The sequence below is a fragment of the Trichomycterus rosablanca genome, chromosome 18 (genome assembly GCF_030014385.1).
Source record: "Trichomycterus rosablanca isolate fTriRos1 chromosome 18, fTriRos1.hap1, whole genome shotgun sequence".
NCBI classification, from domain to species: domain Eukaryota; kingdom Metazoa; phylum Chordata; class Actinopteri; order Siluriformes; family Trichomycteridae; genus Trichomycterus; species Trichomycterus rosablanca.
This window is the reverse complement of record NC_086005.1, coordinates 13,075,383-13,093,969: the sequence shown is the minus strand read 5'-3', so window position 1 is coordinate 13,093,969 and position 18,587 is coordinate 13,075,383. Positions and strand designations below refer to the sequence as shown.

At 41.6% G+C, this 18,587-nt stretch overlaps 1 protein-coding gene across 1 annotated transcript in view; it reads left to right on the top strand.

The window, feature by feature from the left end:
* Positions 1-18,303, top strand: part of si:ch211-176g13.8 (F-BAR and double SH3 domains protein 2) — a 76,598-nt gene extending 58,295 nt beyond the window's left edge. The window contains exons 11-21 of the mRNA XM_063013732.1: positions 2,884-3,000; positions 3,086-3,184; positions 5,118-5,279; positions 5,362-5,493; positions 8,529-8,612; positions 8,703-8,898; positions 11,291-11,511; positions 11,621-11,840; positions 11,995-12,062; positions 12,149-12,231; positions 18,109-18,303. Coding sequence (XP_062869802.1) covers positions 2,884-3,000; positions 3,086-3,184; positions 5,118-5,279; positions 5,362-5,493; positions 8,529-8,612; positions 8,703-8,898; positions 11,291-11,511; positions 11,621-11,840; positions 11,995-12,062; positions 12,149-12,231; positions 18,109-18,172 — 1,446 coding nt within the window. The 3' untranslated portion in view covers positions 18,173-18,303. The remainder of the gene's footprint in view (positions 1-2,883; positions 3,001-3,085; positions 3,185-5,117; positions 5,280-5,361; positions 5,494-8,528; positions 8,613-8,702; positions 8,899-11,290; positions 11,512-11,620; positions 11,841-11,994; positions 12,063-12,148; positions 12,232-18,108) is intronic.
* Positions 18,304-18,587: the final 284 nt, after the last annotated feature.

Here is an 18,587-nt window from a genome sequence, read left to right as displayed (position 1 = left end):
TCTTCCACACCGAACTTGTCACACCATGTCTTTGTGCTTTCCCAAACTGTCACATATTTTAAAGAAACTAATATATAATAAATTAAATATGGTTTATAGATATATTCACTGGTGTGTTTTGCTGCGTTGCACCCAGTTATTCAGGTGGGGGTGGGGGCAGGGTGAGAATCAGAACCACCGCAACCATGACCAAGATAAAGCAGTGGTAGAACATGAAATGAAAAATTCACCAATTCACCTGCATAAAAATATTAATCAGAGCTACTGTTAAAATGGGGGTCGGACGAGAGAACACATTGGACGACAAAATCGTAATTTGAGAAATAAAAAAAACACCTGTAGGCGCCCAGGTGATATTCCGTCAGCATACAGCGCTGAGATTCTGAACTCCTCGCTTCGAAACTCGGCGTTGCCACTGGTCGGCTGGGCACCATCTAGCGGGCACAATTGGCAGCAGACATGGTTCTGATAGGGCGGGATGACCGAACTATGCGGGTGGGGTCTTTGGTGCCTGTGCAGAATGCATAGGTGGAAAAGGGTTCCGCTAATGGCTGCGCGCGGGTCGGAGGAGACGTGAGCAGCAATATACCCACCTTGACTGCAATTAGGGATCCCCCAGCTGCGGGAGACAAATTGACTACGCTAAATTGGAGAGAAAATGGGAGAAAATTCATAAAAAACAAAAAAACACCTATATTTAAGTACCTTGTTTGAGTGGGATGATCATGAACCTGGCAGCTCCTTTAGCAACACTGCTGTGGCTGAGCTTCACCTGGTTTTACGAAACACAATATTACTGCTAATTACCCTAGTAAATTAAACAAAGTTTGTAATAGGTTGCACTTTTAGTATTTTCTCCCCTGCATGAAGTTTCTACCTTACGCACCATTAATTCTCATTTGCGGTTCCATTTAGGAGAGAGATGCAATGTGTCATGGCATGTAAACTGACCCACTGGCCCCATATGTTTTATACATATACATATACATATACATATACATATACATATATGTTGCATTATTGACTCGAGTAATTGCTTATATTTACATATTTATTATTATTTGAGTTCAGTTCTTTGTTATTCAATTACTTAATCAGCCCTAACATAATTATCTCCTAATTGAATTGGCTACATTTTAATAAATTATGTACCAACCAAACATATGTTGTAAAAAATTCACAGATGATTTATGTATAATTTGTGATAGATTACAGGTCTAACAAACATTTCCTGAAAAACACAGCTGCCACATTCAGCTTCTGGTCAACAGCAGTTCGTCTGTTCTGTACCGTACACACCCAAAATAAGCAGCAGTATGTGAATGGTGCCGTTCTTCAGCCGATTGCATCACTAAAGTCCATTTAGTTGGTCAATATTTAGATGTCTATCCACAAGCACACACCAGTGCGTATCCTCTCCTCTCTAGCTTTCTCAACGGTTTGTCCACTTTGGTGTGAGCTTTTATTTGCTGTACAACTGTATATTTGTTTAACACACAGACCCTTTTTAATAACCTATAGACATCATACCATCATTAGCTTCGTATTTTTAAAAAGGTCTTTTTTTAACACAGTCTGCTTGAAAATAATATTTTCAAAATTACTCTATACACATAATTATTAAAATACACTCTAATGATGGGAAGAAAAGTGTTTGTGGCTAGTAAGAATAATTTTACACTGACCATATTCAGTAGACGTCAAAGGTTTACAAAGACTTTAATGGTATGTGTGTGTCAAGGACAGTCTTTGGATTTTAATTATTTTTCCAGCTTTTTCCGGTATCTTAATAAAACGTTACTTCTTTGTTAAGAAAAAACTGTGAAGTGAAAAGAGACGTAACCAAATATTAAGCGCTCTTAATATATCTTTTCCAACCCCAGTAGATCTCATAGTAGATAGTCTCATTTTTTATTTATTTATTTTTATTTTTTATGCGTTTTTCTCCCAATTTAGTGTAGTCAATTTGTCTTCCGCTGCTGGGGATCCTCAATTTTTTGCAGTTGAGGAGGGTCTATTGCTGCTCACGCCTCCTCCGACCCGCGCACAGCCCTTAACGGAACCCTTTTCCACCCATGCACTCTGTACAGGCGCCTCTATCTGCCAATCAGGGTCCTTACACAGCGTTTGAAGACCCCGCACACATAGTCCAGTCATCCCTCCTTACAGACGACCTTACAGCCGACCGGTGGCAACGCCGAGTTTCAAACCGAGGAGTTCAGAATGGTCTCATTTTTAAAAACCTAAAATATTTTTTTACAATATTATAACAAAAAATAGTGCATTTCTAAAAAACTAATCCCATGACATGCTTGTTTCTTGTAAAACAAATCAAGCATTTAAATAAAGTACAGATATGATATCAAATTCATATTAATTCCCATAGCTCTTCATAGTTTTAGCCATATAATGTATACACCACAGGACCAAAAGTATGTGGATATCCTTATATACAGTTTGGCTGACAGTGTGTGGGGTCCCTCCTTATTATTGAGTTTGGCTGACATAGTATCATCTGACATATTCTAGTAACTTTGTTACTTAAGCATGAGGTTAAATTTGAACTCCTTATTCCCAGTTCATCCATACAACTAGATTTCCAAAGCGCTCAGCACAGTCAGTGAGACCCATAGGCTGAGTAAGAATCTGGTCCATATCCTGTGGTAGCTCAGTAGTTACGGTACCAGGCCAGTAATCAGAACTTCGCAGGTTCCAGCCTCCCCACCACCACCTCCACTAGTTGCCCAATGTGCAAGGCGCTTAACCATCAATTGCTCAAATTGTATTCATTAATAATTGTAAGTTTCTTTGAATAGAAGCGTCTTCTAAATGCCACAAATGTAAATATTTAAAGTAACAGTTTTCACATGTTTGCTTTTGTAGGTATCACAGCTCCAGAAAGAGAATGGCACAGCTGAGGAGCACAGTCTGAATAAAGAGGCGCGGAAATGGGCGACCCGTGTAGCCAGGGAGCACAAGAACATCATCCACAGTCAGAGGGTCAGAGACTTAAATGCTATTACGAAGGGTTTGATCATTTTAGATTCAGTGTTAACTGTTTTGTGTGGATTATTTCTTTTTGTAGACTCTGTCTGAATGTGAAGGTTCACCTCAGCAAGAGCAAAATTCCTGTGATTCAGAGATTAAGGTGGAGGAGGCAAAAGAAAGCATCCGAAAAGCTGAGGTAAAAATTGTGAGCGTTAAGAGTGATCAGTCACCTTGTAGTGATGCTCCCTGGTGATTAAAACATCACAAGTTTTCTGGCGCCCTCTTCTGGCCAGGAGTCAGATTTTCTTTTTTAATGGCTAAGTTGTTTTTATTAAAAAACATGTGTTTTTAAATCTCTGCAATAATACAGTGGTTATATGTATGATCACCAGGAAAACACTACTATATACTCAATTCTTAAAACTTTGCATCCTAGTAAAAATGTGCAATTTATAGGGACCGTGCAATAACTCTTTTCTTTCTTTCTTTAAAGTTCTTTAAAACCAACACCTGTATTTTTGTATCTACCTACACTCACTGTCGGGCGGCACGGTGGCTTAGTGGGTAGCACTGTCGCCTCACAGCAAGAAGGTCCTGGGTTAGAACCCCAGGTGGGGCGGTCCGGGTCCTTTCTGTGTGGAGTTTGCATGTTCTCCCCGTGTCTGCGTAGGTTTACTCCGGGTGCTCCGGTTTCCTCCCACAGTCCAAAGACATGCAAGTGAGGTGAATTGGAGACACTGAATTGTCCATGACTGTGCTTGGTATAAACTTGTGAACTGATGAACCTTGTGTAATGAGTAACTACTGTTCCTGTCATGAATGTAACCAAGTGTAAGTGTAAAACATGACGTTAAAATCCTAATAAACAAACAAACACTCACTGTCCATTTTATCAGCACCACTTACCATATAGTAGCACTTTGTAGTTCTACAATTACTGACTGTAGTCCATCTGTTTCTCTACATACCTTTTAGCCCTCCTTCATGCTGTTCTTCAATGGTCAGGATCCTCTGACTATACATCTACAAGGTGGACCAACTAGGTAGGAGTGTCTAATAGAGTGGACAGTGAGTGGACACGTTATTGAAAAACTCCAGCAGCGCTGCTGTGTCTGATCCACTCATACCAGCACACACTAACACACCACCACCATGTCAGTGTCACTGCAGTGCTGAGAATGATCCACCACCTAAATAATACCTGCTCTGTGGGGGTCCTGACCATTGAAGAACAGCATGAAAGGGGGCTAACAAAGCATGCAGAGAAATAGATTGACTACAGTCAGTAATTGTAGAACTACAAAGTGCTTCTATATGGTAAGTGGAGCTGATAAAATGGACAGTGTGTGTAGAAACAAGGAGGTGGTTTTAATGTTTTGGCTGATCGGTGTACACGTATAAGCTTTTGTAAAGAATAATTTCAGTCAATTATAGGTGTGGGCGGCACAGTGGCTCGGTGGGTAGCACTGTCGCTTCACAGCAAGAAGGTCCTGGCTTCGATCCCCATGTGGGACCGTCTGGGTCCTTTCTGTGTGGAGTTTGCATGTTCTCTGTGTGCGTTTCCTCCAGGGGCTCCAGTTTTCTTCCCACAGTCCAAAGACGAGCAAGTGAGGTGAATTAGAGATACAAAATTGTCCATGACGGTGTTTGATGTTAAACTTGTGAACTGATGAATCTTTGGTTACATTCATGACACAAGTGGGTAAAACATGATGTTAAAATCCAAACAAATAAATAAATGAACACATTAAAGGTGGGCTGGTGAATATGTAGCATCTAAACATCAGTTCTGTCAGCTAAGACAGTATCATTGCAAGTCTATTTATATTGCAAACAAATAGAAAATGATATAAACTGATTAATAAGACCAAAGCAAATCTTGATCCGCTTACATCCGGCTAAGCTACGTACAAACTGCCTTCTGATTCTCTAACATATTAATTTTTATCAGTTCTGCTTGTCCACTGGGTAATTCTGAAAAGGTCTGTCTGACATTCTAGCATTTAATTGCTTCCAGTTGTCTAAGAAAGCATTAGGATTTGTTTTTGCATTTGCAGGTGAATGTTTGAATCATGCAGCGTTTGATCCAAGTGAACTTGTGTTGTTGTGCGTCATATTTCTCTCTGCAGACGGTGAAGCTGAAAGCAGAAGCTCGTCTAAACTTGCTTAGAGATGTGGGCGTGACGGTAGACACCTGGTTAAAAAGTGCTATGAACCAAGTCATGGAGGAGCTGGAGAACGAGAAATGGGCCACAGTGCCCAATGATGCTTCGCTCTCTGTAAGTCACATGGTTTTAAGATCACCACAAAGAACACTAATAAATAGAATCAAGAGGGTCTTTTAAAACCTGTTTTGAACGTGTTTGCTTGTAGAGCACAGTAGATCTGGAACGAGAGGACGACGAGGAGACTGAGGACACGGAAACTTTGGATGATAGTAGCTCCAGTCCTTCCAGCACTCTGAGGAACTATCCGCTGACCTGCAAAGTGCTATACTCATACCAGGTCAGTTTACCCATCTCAGTTACACACACACACACACACACACACACACACACACTGATAATGCATTAATTCCTCTTAAGCTTTTCATACTACAGCTGGATAATATCTGGTTCCTCTCAATGTCTTTCTGTAATTTTAAGGGAGTTCTTCCTTGCCACTGTCACCCTTGGCTTGCTTTAACAGGGGTTTTTGGTCTGTCGGTCCTGGATTCTGTAAAGTTGCCTTGAGACAATGTCCATTGTAAAAAGCGCTATACAAATACATTTGACTTGACTTGCAATATGTAATATATTACAATAAGTGCAATATAAAATACAGTGGGGCCAAAAAGTATTTAGTCAGCCACTGATTGTGCAAGTTCTCCTACTTAGAAAGATGAGAGAGGTCTGTAATTTTCATCATAGCTACACTTCAACTATGAGAGACAAAATGAGAAAAAAAAAATCCAGGAAATCACATTGTAGGATTTTTAAAGAATTTATTTGTAAATTATGGTGGAAAATAAGTATTTGGTCAATAACAAAAGTTCAACTCAATATTTTGTAACATAATCTTTGTTGGCAATGACAGAGGTCAAACGTTTACTGTAAGTCTTCACCAGGTTTGCACACACTGTAGCTGGTATTTTGGCCCATTCCTCCATGCAGATCTCCTCTAGAGCAGTGATGTTTTGGGGCTGTCGCTGGGCAACACGGACTCCACAAATTTTCTATGGGGTTGAGGTCTGGAGACTGGCTAGGCCACTCCAGGACCTTGAAATGCTTTTTACGGAGCCACTCCTTCATTGCCCGAGCGGTGTGTTTGGGATCATTGTCATGCTGGAAGACCCAGCCACGTTCCATCTTCAATGCTCTCACTGATGGAAGGAGGTTTTGGCTTAAAATCTCACGATACATGGCCCCGTTCATTCTTCCCTTCACACGGAACAGTCGTCCTGTCCCCTTTGCAGAAAAACAGCCCCAAAGCATGATGTTTCCACCCCCATGCTTCACAGTAGGTATGGTGTTTACTCAGCATTCTTCTTCCTCCAAACACGACGAGTTGAGTTTTTACCAAAAAGTTCCATTTTGGTTTCATCTGACCACATGATATTCTCCCAATCCTCTTCTGGATCATCCATATGCTCTCTGGCAAACTTCAGACGGGCCTGGACATGTACTGGCTTAAGCAGGGGGACACGCCTGGCACTGCAGGATTTGAGTCCCTCTCGGCGTAGTGTGTTACTGATGGTAGCCTTTGTTACTTTGGTCCCAGGTCTCTGCAGGTCATTCATCAGGTCCCTCCGTGTAGTTCTGGGATTTTTGCTCACCGTTCTCATGATCATTTTGACCCCATGGGATGAGATCTTGCGTGGGGCCCCAGATCGAGGGAGATTATCAATGGTCTTGTATGTTTTCCATTTTCTTACAATTGTTCCCACAGTTGATTTATTCACACCAACCTGCTTGCCTATTGTAGATTCACTCTTCCCAGCTTGGTGCAGGTCTACAATTTTCTTCCTGGTGTCCTTCGACAGCTCTTTGGTCTTGGCCATGGTTGAGTTTGGAGTCTGACTGTTTGAGGTTGTGGACAGGTGTCTTTTATACAGATAACAAGGTCAAACAGGTGCCATTAATACAGGTAACGAGTGGAGGACAGAAGAGCTTCTTAATGAAGAAGTTACAGGTCTGTGAGAGCCAGAAATCTTGCTTGTTTGTTATTGACCAAATACTTATTTTCCACCATAATTTACAAATAAATTCTTTAAAAATCCTACAATGTGATTTCCTGAATTTTTTTTTCTCATTTTGTCTCTCATAGTTGAAGTGTACCTATGATGAAAATTACAGACCTCTCTCATCTTTCTAAGTAGGAGAACCTGCACAATCAGTGGCTGACTAAATACTTTTTGGCCCCACTGTATATTCTTCATATTTTTAATGTATATATTATATTTTTTCACGATAATATATGGATATCACTGTTCTTAAAGGGAAGGTTTTTTTTAGTAAATAACCACACACTGTGTTCAATATTTTTCACTTAGTTGTATTTTTTCTGGGTTTTTTTTCCTGTTTTCATTTCTGCTGTAACAACTTAATTTCCCCAAGGGGATCAGTAAAGTCTTATCTTATCTCTTATCTCAGAGATGGGGACTTGAGTCTGTGACTCATCTCAGACTCGACTCGGACTCGTTTCAAATGACTCGGACTCGACTCATGACTTGCAAGAAAATGACTGGTACACAACAAGAATCCCTATCGTCAGCATGTGTTAACATTAGTTACGTGTGACAGTTATTATAAATATTCTGCTCTCCAATAACACTCTTAAAATGGTGGAATACCCTACGTAGTGCACTTCACAGGATCAACTGGGGTGAATGGAACGCTCCTACAGAATTGAAAGACTGCTTTCTGAACCAGTCAGACCTTCTGATTTTAATTATTAGTAAGAAATGCTGTTATTTGCATTTATTCAGTTTGCGTCACACAGATATTGATTGGCTTTCTAATGAGTTCGTGTTTTACTTCACACCCGGGAAAAGTTTGAAGGTTTTTAATCATAAGCACATTTACAAAATAACGGATTCTATTCCTAATGGGACACACAGTTATAAATTTAATAGCATCTGGAAGAACATAAGCTAAGGTAAGCAGTGGTTATGATTATTTTTTGGATTTTGGCCGCTGTGCCGTGATTTATCGCTCGCTTTTGTTTTGCAATGAAAACAAAACATCAGTTTAAACTTTTAACTGGTACCTTCTTGTTACGGAAATTACATTCATTTGCACAATGACTAGGAAAGTAAAGGCACTAAGTAAAACAGCAAAATACGGTTGCTAATCTGTTATTGTTGTTGATCTGAACTTACATATTATTTGTTTATTTCTACGCTACATTTCCAATATGTGTTTTGTGTTTATTATATTGACTCGTGACTTGACTCGGATTCTAGCCTAAAGACCCCTGACTTGACTCGGACTTGTATTTTGTGACTTGTGAACATCTCTGCCTCACCTTAAGAAATATATATTCACCTACCAATCTAACAGGCATCACAGCCAGATGAGCTGACTATTGAGGAGCAGGAGGTGCTGGAAGTCATAGATGATGGGGACATGGAAGACTGGGTTAAGGTAAGGTGCACTTAAGAGATTTTACCCTGTCAGCACTCTGTAAGACATCAATTGTTCAGCCACCTCACACTATGTTTGTATTTTGTTTAGGCCAGAAACAGAGCAGGACAGGTGGGCTACGTGCCTGAGAAATACCTGCAGTTACCCTCCTCTAACAGTCTGTTGAGCATGCTTCAGTCGTTGGCAGCACTGGAAACGCGTTCCTATTCATCTAGTAACTCCACCGAGCAGGAGCCTGACTCTGCCTGTGATCATACCCCGACCAGCCCCAACGGAGACAACAGTGGTAAGCAGTCGCTAAACACCTGATAATAAATCCGAGTAGATTACTTCAGAAGATACACATCTAGATTGGTGCATCAGATCAAGCTGGTCGGCACTTTGGCTCGGTGGGTAGCACTGTCGCCTCACAGAAAGAAGGTCCTGGGTTCGATTCCCAAATAGAGCGGTCCAGGTCCTTTCTGTGTGAAGTTTGCATATTCTCCCTGTGTCTGTGGTGTCCTCCCACTGTCCAAAGACATGCAAGGGACATTAAAGACTCGAACTGATGAATCTTGTGTAACCAGTAATTACCTGTCTCTTTGGGTAGCACTGTTGCCTCACAGCTGAAGGTCCTGGTTTGATTCCCAGGTGAAGCAGTCCAGGTCCTTTCTGTGTGAAGTTTGCATGTTCTCCCTGTGTCTGCTTGGGTTTCCTCCAAGACTTTGGTTTCCTCTCACAAACCAGAGACATGTATGTAGGTCAGTGATGGTGTTTTGACGTTATAGTGAACTGATGAATCGTGAGTAAGCTGTAACTACCTACCTTGTCATTAATGTAGTCAAAGTGTTCATCATAACTTTAAATCTTAATAAACAAACAACTGACATTTTGCTTTTTGTGACCTTCCCCTATGAGCTAAATTTACTGCAGTATTAAAAAGCACAGTCTGGTTTCTTTTTAAATACAATTCAAAACAAAATTGTGAACATACTGTTCTGATCAGATTTACATGAAATGTTCTTATTGCAGATTATAGTAACATGAGATGACGGACTGTAGATAACACCAGATTGATAGATCAAGCAGTTATTTCTACAGAACAAAGGCACCTTAAAACACAAGAGCCACGTGTGTGAGACATTCCTCACAATCCACATGCTTTAGACGTTTATTCAGGCTGAACACACCCAACCCAAAGTGCTGATTAGCTGATTAAAAATGTCTAAATACATTGTGCAATGCAGAGATAATGATCATTTTTAAGTCTACTTCCCTCTGAGGGGGGTGGAGAGTCACATGGAGCATAGTGTAGCCCCCACCCCCATGAAAAATGGCGCACACGCACAGAGACCCTGACCAGTCCCGGAGATTGCATATCACTACGGCAGCAGGAAAAGACCCTGTACGATCTCCCTCCCTGTGTTTGTGTGGACACCTGGCCAGGTCGGTGGCTCTGCTGGGGTTCAAACTCTCAAGTTTGCACACACTGCACTGGAGTGCTAGCACGTTAACCACTGCGCCGCCTGAGCGGTGGTACTTCACTAGTGAAACAGATCCTGGTTAATGCTTTTTTGAGATGGTATACAGATCAAGAACGTTAGGGGTTTATGGCCAAACCGGGTCAAGTGATATGGTAAGCTCTGCTATGTAAATACTGTGTTTTTAACAATCCAACACCAAGCAGAAAATATTACTTAAAAACTGTATAACATATAACTATGTACATTGTTACTGTCAAAAACACAAATAAATATATAAAGCATTATAAAGGATGTTTGATACCATGTCCATCAGCTACATGCAGTGTAATGAAAGGGGTTTAATATAGATTTAAAATAAATTGCATTTGTTGTTACATATTAAATATTTATAAGGTGTAATGAATCTTCTTAGTTGACCCTGCTTGTTATGATTTGATATTAAAGCATGCGTGCATACATGATTGACACAACAATACCAAATACTATGAAGATACGTCTTTCTTTTTTGCCATTTTGTTATTAAACATCACTCCCACAGTGCATCAATCTTTTTTGTTACAGATACTGATACCTGACACCAAAGTATCAGTTGATATTTACCTATAAATTCTGTTAATCAGCTTAAATGAATTAATCTTGGATAACTGGTTGGATATCTTCACACGAGCTGTGTAATATTTTGACACAACATTAAAAATGAATATCTTTTTTTTAAAACATGCAGACTAACTTAAACAGATGTGGTGCCTATGTCCACTTTTCCCTAGACTTTGCTGGTCTGCTATTCAAGTCTGTTTATATGTTAACTGCTATCTTTATGGGTTATCTTTTGTTTAGTTTGGTAGTGATGATCAGATGCAAGCTAGATGGTTTGTTTCTATAACTACATCTGTGAAAAACTGAACAAACTGCAGCAGCTCAACGCCACACACTAGCAACAAGATTTACAGACTGAATTTAAACATATTGGTATATTAATTAATAATATAATGACATATTTTAAATTGAGGCTTCTCTTTTAGTACAATAGGAATATTCATTGGGATCAGAAGTTTTTGGCCAATGCTGACCATTGCTGAATGCCAGTGTCGGTGTCAATACCAGTGTGATTTATCTTTAACATTGTGCTTTGTATGCAATTCACAGACAGACAGTACTTTGCCACCCAGTGGTCAAAAAGGGATCCCAGTCATTCTTGTCTGTCTTGCTCCACAGTGCGCTTTGCGAAGGCTCTGTACGATTACCAGGCTCAGACAGAGGATGAACTTTCCTTCCCTGAAGGCGCCATCATTCGCATTCTGAACAAAGACAACCAGGAGGACGACGGCTTCTGGGAGGGAGAGTTTAATGGGAGCGTGGGGGTTTTCCCTGCTGTTTTAGTGGAAGATCTGACTGCACCAAACTGTGAGGATGCTCACACCAGCATGGAAACACAGGTCTGTACATTTACACTACAGTCTACTGGTGAATTTCCAGAACCTTTTAAGAAACTACAGTCTTTTTGCATTTGCATCACACAAGTAACTGTATACATCTCCTGTACAGGGGTCTCCGTGCACTCAGGGTCGTCCTTCTCGTCCCTCATCGATGATTCAGTATCAGCCTCAATCCTGCAGCAGCCCAATTTCCAGTCCTCTTGCCACACCCACTCTGCCCTCTCCTGTCTCCAGCCCAGTAAGCTCCACTGCCTTACCTCTCTCAAGCCCACGCACCCTCAACGGCTTTCACAGACCGGCCCCGGCTCCCCCGAAGACACCTGCTAATAGTAAGAGCCACCAAAACCTTTCAGTTTATAACTAGGTGTTGTTACGGGAACTCTTTTAGTAATCCATCTCCTGCACAGGATGTAGCTGAAGTAGGCTTGAATCACTGTAATTCCAGTACTGTTTTAACAACCATGTTATTTTCCTTCACTGTAGATCATGCCCACAGCTCCACACCACCACCCAAGTACCCTGCAGATGGCAGACCAGGGACCCTGAGACCTGTAAGTACATCAAAATAAAGTTCTACTCCTGACTGAAATAAAAACTGCACATGGCTCATGTGAACGTGTTTTCTTTTTCGTTGTAGGTGCGTGCTGCACCTCCCCCTCCTCCCAAACAGCAGGCCCAGGGCCAAGTGCAGAAAAAGGAAGAGGTGGAGATAACACTAGTGTAAGAGCACTTCTGCCTTGGTGGTCGCAACTTCTTTTGACCGGCTGTCTCCAAGCTCGTTCTGAGGCTTTGGATTTGGTTATGGTTTCTACTGTGGCAGCATGGGAAGGTTGGATGCATCTGGAATGCATTTCTGGAAAGTTAAACCAAGCCAGGAATCTAACAACAGCCTACTTCCCGTGTTATCTAATCCCAGATTATTAGGGGCATGTTTTCTCCCTCTGGTTTGATTTCATGATGAGTCACGAACTAGCAATTACTTTTAAGAAACGAACACGCAAAGGAGTTGATGAATACTGGTGCATCTGCGGTCAATGGGGGGAAAAAAAAACCTTTTTTTACTTGGAGAGCATTTCAAAGGAATTTAACACATGCTGAAGAACTCCCCAGTATGTATTGAGCTGGCTTTCACTTCCTGTGGAGGACAGGACTCGCAGCATGGCGGGAGTGAGCTCACCCAGCCAACAGAACGAGACTTTGGCTGAATAAACTTCTTTAAGGGAAAAGTGGCAATTTTAATGTAGTACATTGTAGATTAAATGTGTGTGTATGAGTGTGCATGTTTAGGGTAAATATGTATCTTTGTAAACATTATTTTAATACAAGTTTAAAATAGGCTGTGTTCACAAGGACATTCCTGGCATCCTTCAGAAAACACATAATGTGCCCATTTGCTTTGTTGGACATGGTTTTGAGTGGAGGTTATCCGGTATTGCTGTAAAACTTTCATCTCAACCAGCTTATTACATAATTGTTGGGGGTTTTTTATATGCATTTTCTCTCCATTTTCCTCCCAGTTTAGCGCAGTCAATTTGTCTTCCGCTGCTGAGGGATACCCGATTACATCAGAGGAGAGTACGTCACCGCCCACGCCTCCTCCAACACGTGCACGGCCCTCTTCTTCTCGCCCCTGCACTCTGCACAGGCGTCTCTTCTGCCAATCAGGGTCCTTACACAGCGTATGAAGATCCCATCCACGCATAGTCCGGTCATCCCGCTCCCTAGCAGATACGGTGGCCAGTTAGTATCTGCTGCAGGCACTGGTGGCAACACCGAGTTTCGAATCTCGGCGCTGGTGTGCTAGCGGAATATCCCGCTGCGCCACCTGGGCGCACTTTATTGTCGGTTTTTGAAATAGCAACACCCATGTGATCTAATTTGTCACACATTTAGTGCAGGAGTGTGTAGTGTTATGAACCGGCAGCCCTTAGACTTTTTTACACTATAAATTTATAGCTACAGTGTATCACGAAAGTGAGTACACCCCTCACATTTCTGCAAATATTTCATTATATCTTTTCATGGGACAACACTATAGACATGAAACTTGGATATAACTTAGAGTAGTCAGTGTACAACTTGTATAGCAGTGTAGATTTACTGTCTTCTGAAAATAACTCAACACACAGCCATTAATGTCTAAATAGCTGCCAACATAAGTGAGTACACCCCACAGTGAACATGTCCAAATTGTGCCTAAAGTGTCAATATTTTGTGTGACCACCATTATTATCACTGCCTTAACCCTCCTGGGCATGGAATTCACCAGAGCTGCACAGGTTGCTACTGGAATCCTCTTCCACTCCTCCATTATGACATCACGGAGCTGGTGGATGTTAGACACCTTAAACTCCTCCACCTTCCACTTGAGGATGCGCCACAGGTGCTCAATTGGGTTTAGTCCATCACCTTTACCTTCAGCTTCCTCAGCAAGGCAGTTGTCATCTTGGAGGTTGTGTTTGGGGTTGTTATCCTGTTGGAAAACTGCCATGTGGCCCTGTTTTCGAAGGAAGGGGATCATGCTCTGTTTCAGAATGTCACAGTACATGTTGGAATTCATGTTTCCCTCAATGAACTGCAGCTCCCCAGTGCCAGCAACACTCATGCAGCCCAAGACCATGATGCTACCACCACCATGCTTGACTGTAGGCAAGATACAATTGTCTTGGTACTTCTCACCAGGGCGCCGCCACACATGCTGGACACCATCTGAGCCAAACAAGTTTATCTTGGTCTCGTCAGACCACAGGGCATTCCAGTAATCCATGTTCTTGGACTGCTTGTCTTCAGCAAACTGTTTGCGGGCTTTCTTGTGCGTCAGCTTCCTTCTGGGATGACGACCATGCAGACCGAGTTGATGCAGTGTGCGGTGTATGGTCTGAGCACTGACAGGCTGACCTCCCACGTCTTCAACCTCTGCAGCAATGCTGGCAGCACTCATGTGTCTATTTTTTAAAGCCAACCTCTGGATATGACGCCGAACACGTGGACTCAACTTCTTTGGTCGACCCTGGCGAAGCCTGTTCCGAGTGGAACCTGTCCTGGAAAACCGCTGTATGACCTTGGCCACCATGCTGTAGCTCAGTTTCAGGGTATTAGCAATCTTCTTATAGCCCAGGCCATCTTTGTGGAGAGCAACAATTCTATTTCTCACATCCTCAGAGAGTTCTTTGCCATGAGGTGCCATGTTGAATATCCAGTGGCCAGTATGAGAGAATTGTACCCAAAACACCAAATTTAACAGCCCTGCTCCCCATTTACACCTGGGACCTTGACACATGACACCAGGGAGGGACAACGACACATTTGGGCACAATTTGGACATGTTCACTGTGGGGTGTACTCACTTATGTTGCCAGCTATTTAGACATTAATGGCTGTGTGTTGAGTTATTTTCAGAAGACAGTAAATCTACACTGCTATACAAGCTGTACACTGACTACTCTAAGTTATATCCAAGTTTCATGTCTATAGTGTTGTCCCATGAAAAGATATAATGAAATATTTGCAGAAATGTGAGGGGTGTACTCACTTTCGTGATACACTGTATCGCTCTCAAGGGGAGATAAACTGCTCTCAAGTTCTAGGGGAGATAAAAAAGATGTTACCTAAAACAGTGTTTTAATATGACCTGGAATTTAGTATTTACCTAAGTGTGCGAATTTAATCCTCTTGAGCCGTATTCATAAAGCTTTTAAGAATCCTCTCATAGCGCTTTTCCAGCAAAAGAACTCTGGAGTGCTTAAAAACTTTTAGCTAGGAATTTCAGCTACCTTGAACATGGCAGACATGGCGTTAAAACACTAAACTAAGGCCGCTCAGGGGGCGCAGCGGGAAAACACGCTAGCACACCAGAGCTGACATTTCGAACTCGTCGGTTTCAAGCTCAGCTCTGCCATTTGGCTAAGCTGGGCAGCTACGTAAACAACGATTGGCTTGTTGTTCGTACAGGGTGGGAGCCGGAGGGGACCTCATAACTGATGCAATTACGACCTCTGCTGGCTAAATGATGGCACTTGCACAAGTCGAGGAATAATGTGATCAGGGTGTGTCTTTCCGTACACAAAGCTGGTCCACATATGAACTCGCCTCGTGTAGGTGAAAAGATGCAGTTGGCTACTGCACACATGTCGTAGCGGGCGTGTGACAGTCTCGCTCTCCTCAATCAGCAGTGGGGATCAGCATCAGTAAAGAGGAAGCATAATGCAATAGGGTGATTGGATACAACTAGATTGGGAGTAAAATTGGGGGAAATTAGGAAAATTTGATATACAGTTTATTTACCATGCTGGTAAACTTTGTAAGTAATCTATTTGATATTTTGCCCAATATATAATGGATCCATCATAGGGCAGTTTTTAGCCCTGTGACTACACAGCCCTGACTGCATGTCTGTAGACTTGTGGGAGGAAACCAAAGCACCTGGAGGATACCCACATGGACACAGAGAACATGCAAACTCCACATAGAAAGGACCCTGGCTGCCCGACTGGAGAATCAAAGCCAGGCCCTTCTTTCTGTGAGGCGAAAGTGCTACCCACTGCACCTCCATGCCGCCCATAATCTATTCATTTATTACATATTTAATGTACAGGGAAATATTGTTGAAACAGTGTTAAATTGTCCAGCTTTGGTTAGGGTGTGACGGTGCTTTTATTGTACATATGAATTCATGCTTTTGCATTTATGCTGACACATGATTATGTTGAGATGTTCTGTCAAAAAAGTACCGTCATCATCACATGTTCTCATTCCAGTCTATGGCAAGTGTGTTTTTGAGAGATGCCACAAGATGTCTTTGTAAATAAAGCCCAAGTTCACAGCTAACACACAGTAAAGATCTTAAATCTTACATTTGCTTTTTTAATTTTCAGTTTTAGTATTGTATTCATTGTATTGTATCAGAACTCTATGACTGACTTGAAATGATGAGGAATTTTTAACCATTTCATAAACAAGGTGACTAAAGTAAATCATGACTTTCAAAGTAGAAGTCATTTAAGTCGTTTTCTGGGGTTAAATGTGTCGAGAAAACAAATCTGGACAACCGGCTGGTCTGGTAATGCTGACTAGCCTTGCTGGTCAAACAGCATTAGCTCCATTGTAACAAGAAAAACGTGTTTTATTACAACCTGCAGTTTCTGTGTCTTTTATTTATTTGTTCATTTGCACTAATGGCTACATTCTGGTTAGGGTTGTGAGAGGCCTATGCTACCTGGAAACAGTGGCCGCAAGGTGTAAAATCACCCTGGATAAGTGGCAACATACTGACTCAGTCACACCTAGGGGCAACAGTTGCTTCTTTTGTCACTCTAAAGCTCCTACTATTGTTCAAAATGCATGAGATCCGGCTGCTGTGGCATGCCATGTCAATTGGGGTGTAAACTCACTTACTTTCTTAACCGCTTATCCAGTTGGGGGGAGGGGGGGGAGAGCCTATCCCAGCTTTTCAATGGGCGCAAGGCACACAGTAACACCCTGGACACTCACGCATTCACCTATAGGGCAATCCAGTGTCTCCAATTAACCTGACTGCATGTTTTTGGACTGTGGGAGGGAACCGGAGCTCCTGCAGCAAACCCACGCAGACACGGGGAGAACATGCAAACTCGGCACCGCCCAGTCTGGGGATCTTCTTGCTTTGAGGCGACAGTGCTACCCACCGTGCCGCCCAGGTGTAAACTCACACAACAAATTTTGTTGGTAGGTCAATTTATTAAAATGGGTTTTGCAGATTGAACTCATTGTTTGCATGTTCTCTGCATTGTACTCCTGACTTCTAAAGTGGGTTTATTACTGAAAGCATGTGGGTGTAGTCTGCACTTGCTTTGACCAGCATTTATTGCTAAGTTTAAAATCGTCCAGGTTTGTATTCTCGTTTGATCATGTTTGACACCCTAAGACTATTTACGACAACAAAATGTCCTTGATAAGGTTTAAAAAGCACTTTAGTTCATGATTAAAGAGCATCTCAGTATTATCACCTTAAGGTTGATCATTCTTGACTCTTCATCATTCACTTCATGCTGCTAGTTTGTATAGTTTCAGATTCTGTCATTTATTTCCAAAATTTACATCATCACCCAATTATTTAGTTTTCTTGTTTTAACGTGATGTTCTTTAAAGTTGATAGTTTACAGAAAGCCTGAGAGTAGAGGAATACTTGTCGTACATGTCGTGTCGAGTTTTGCTTTATTTTGTTTTTATTAATTGCAGATTTAGAGAGACGACGATTATGATGATGATGATGATGATGATTGTGCTAAACTGTAGTTCACATGTAGAGAAAATGTAAAAGTTTATTCTGTTCAGTCCTTTAAGATCAGTTGCATGTTATCGAACACATTTTAGTTTACAGATTTGTGGCAGCGCTTGTATTAGCTCTCATTTATTCCTTTGTGGACTTTCAGTGTTCAGCTGTGTTTTAGTACCAAAATAGTGTTGCTGTAGCAACAGGATCAAAGGACGATGTTTGATATTTATCATGTAAAAATGATAAATAATAAAATGTTAATGATGTGAAGTGATTTGAGCTTTATTTATTTATTTTTATATATATATTCTTTATGCATTTTCTCCCCTTTTTCTCCCCTTTAGCACGTCCAATTGCCCGATTGCGTCATGCTTCCTCTCCACCAATGCCGATCCCCGCTCTGATTGAGGAGAACGAAGCTAACCCACGCCCCCTCCGACAAGTGGGCAGCATGCCGTATGCATCTTATCACCTACACTTTGACGAGTGCAGTGCAGCTCAGCACTGTGTACAGAGAGCAGAGCAGAGCGCTGAACAAAACGGCTGTTCATTGTTAATCTGAAATTAAATAAATAATAAATAATAAATAAAGGCTGAACCTGTCGAATTTAAGGAAAATGTAGAGTTTAAGGGTACAGAGTTCTCCACGGAGGGTGTTGAGTTCCAAATATTTCGAGTTTAGGGGACCTCGAGTTACAAGTACTACTGTATGTGGTAAATTCAGCTCATAGACAGTTATTTCTATTTATCTGGAATAAAAATTAAATAGATTTTTATTCATTTGGACCAAATTTGTTTTAAACTTTTTTTTTTTTCCAGTTAG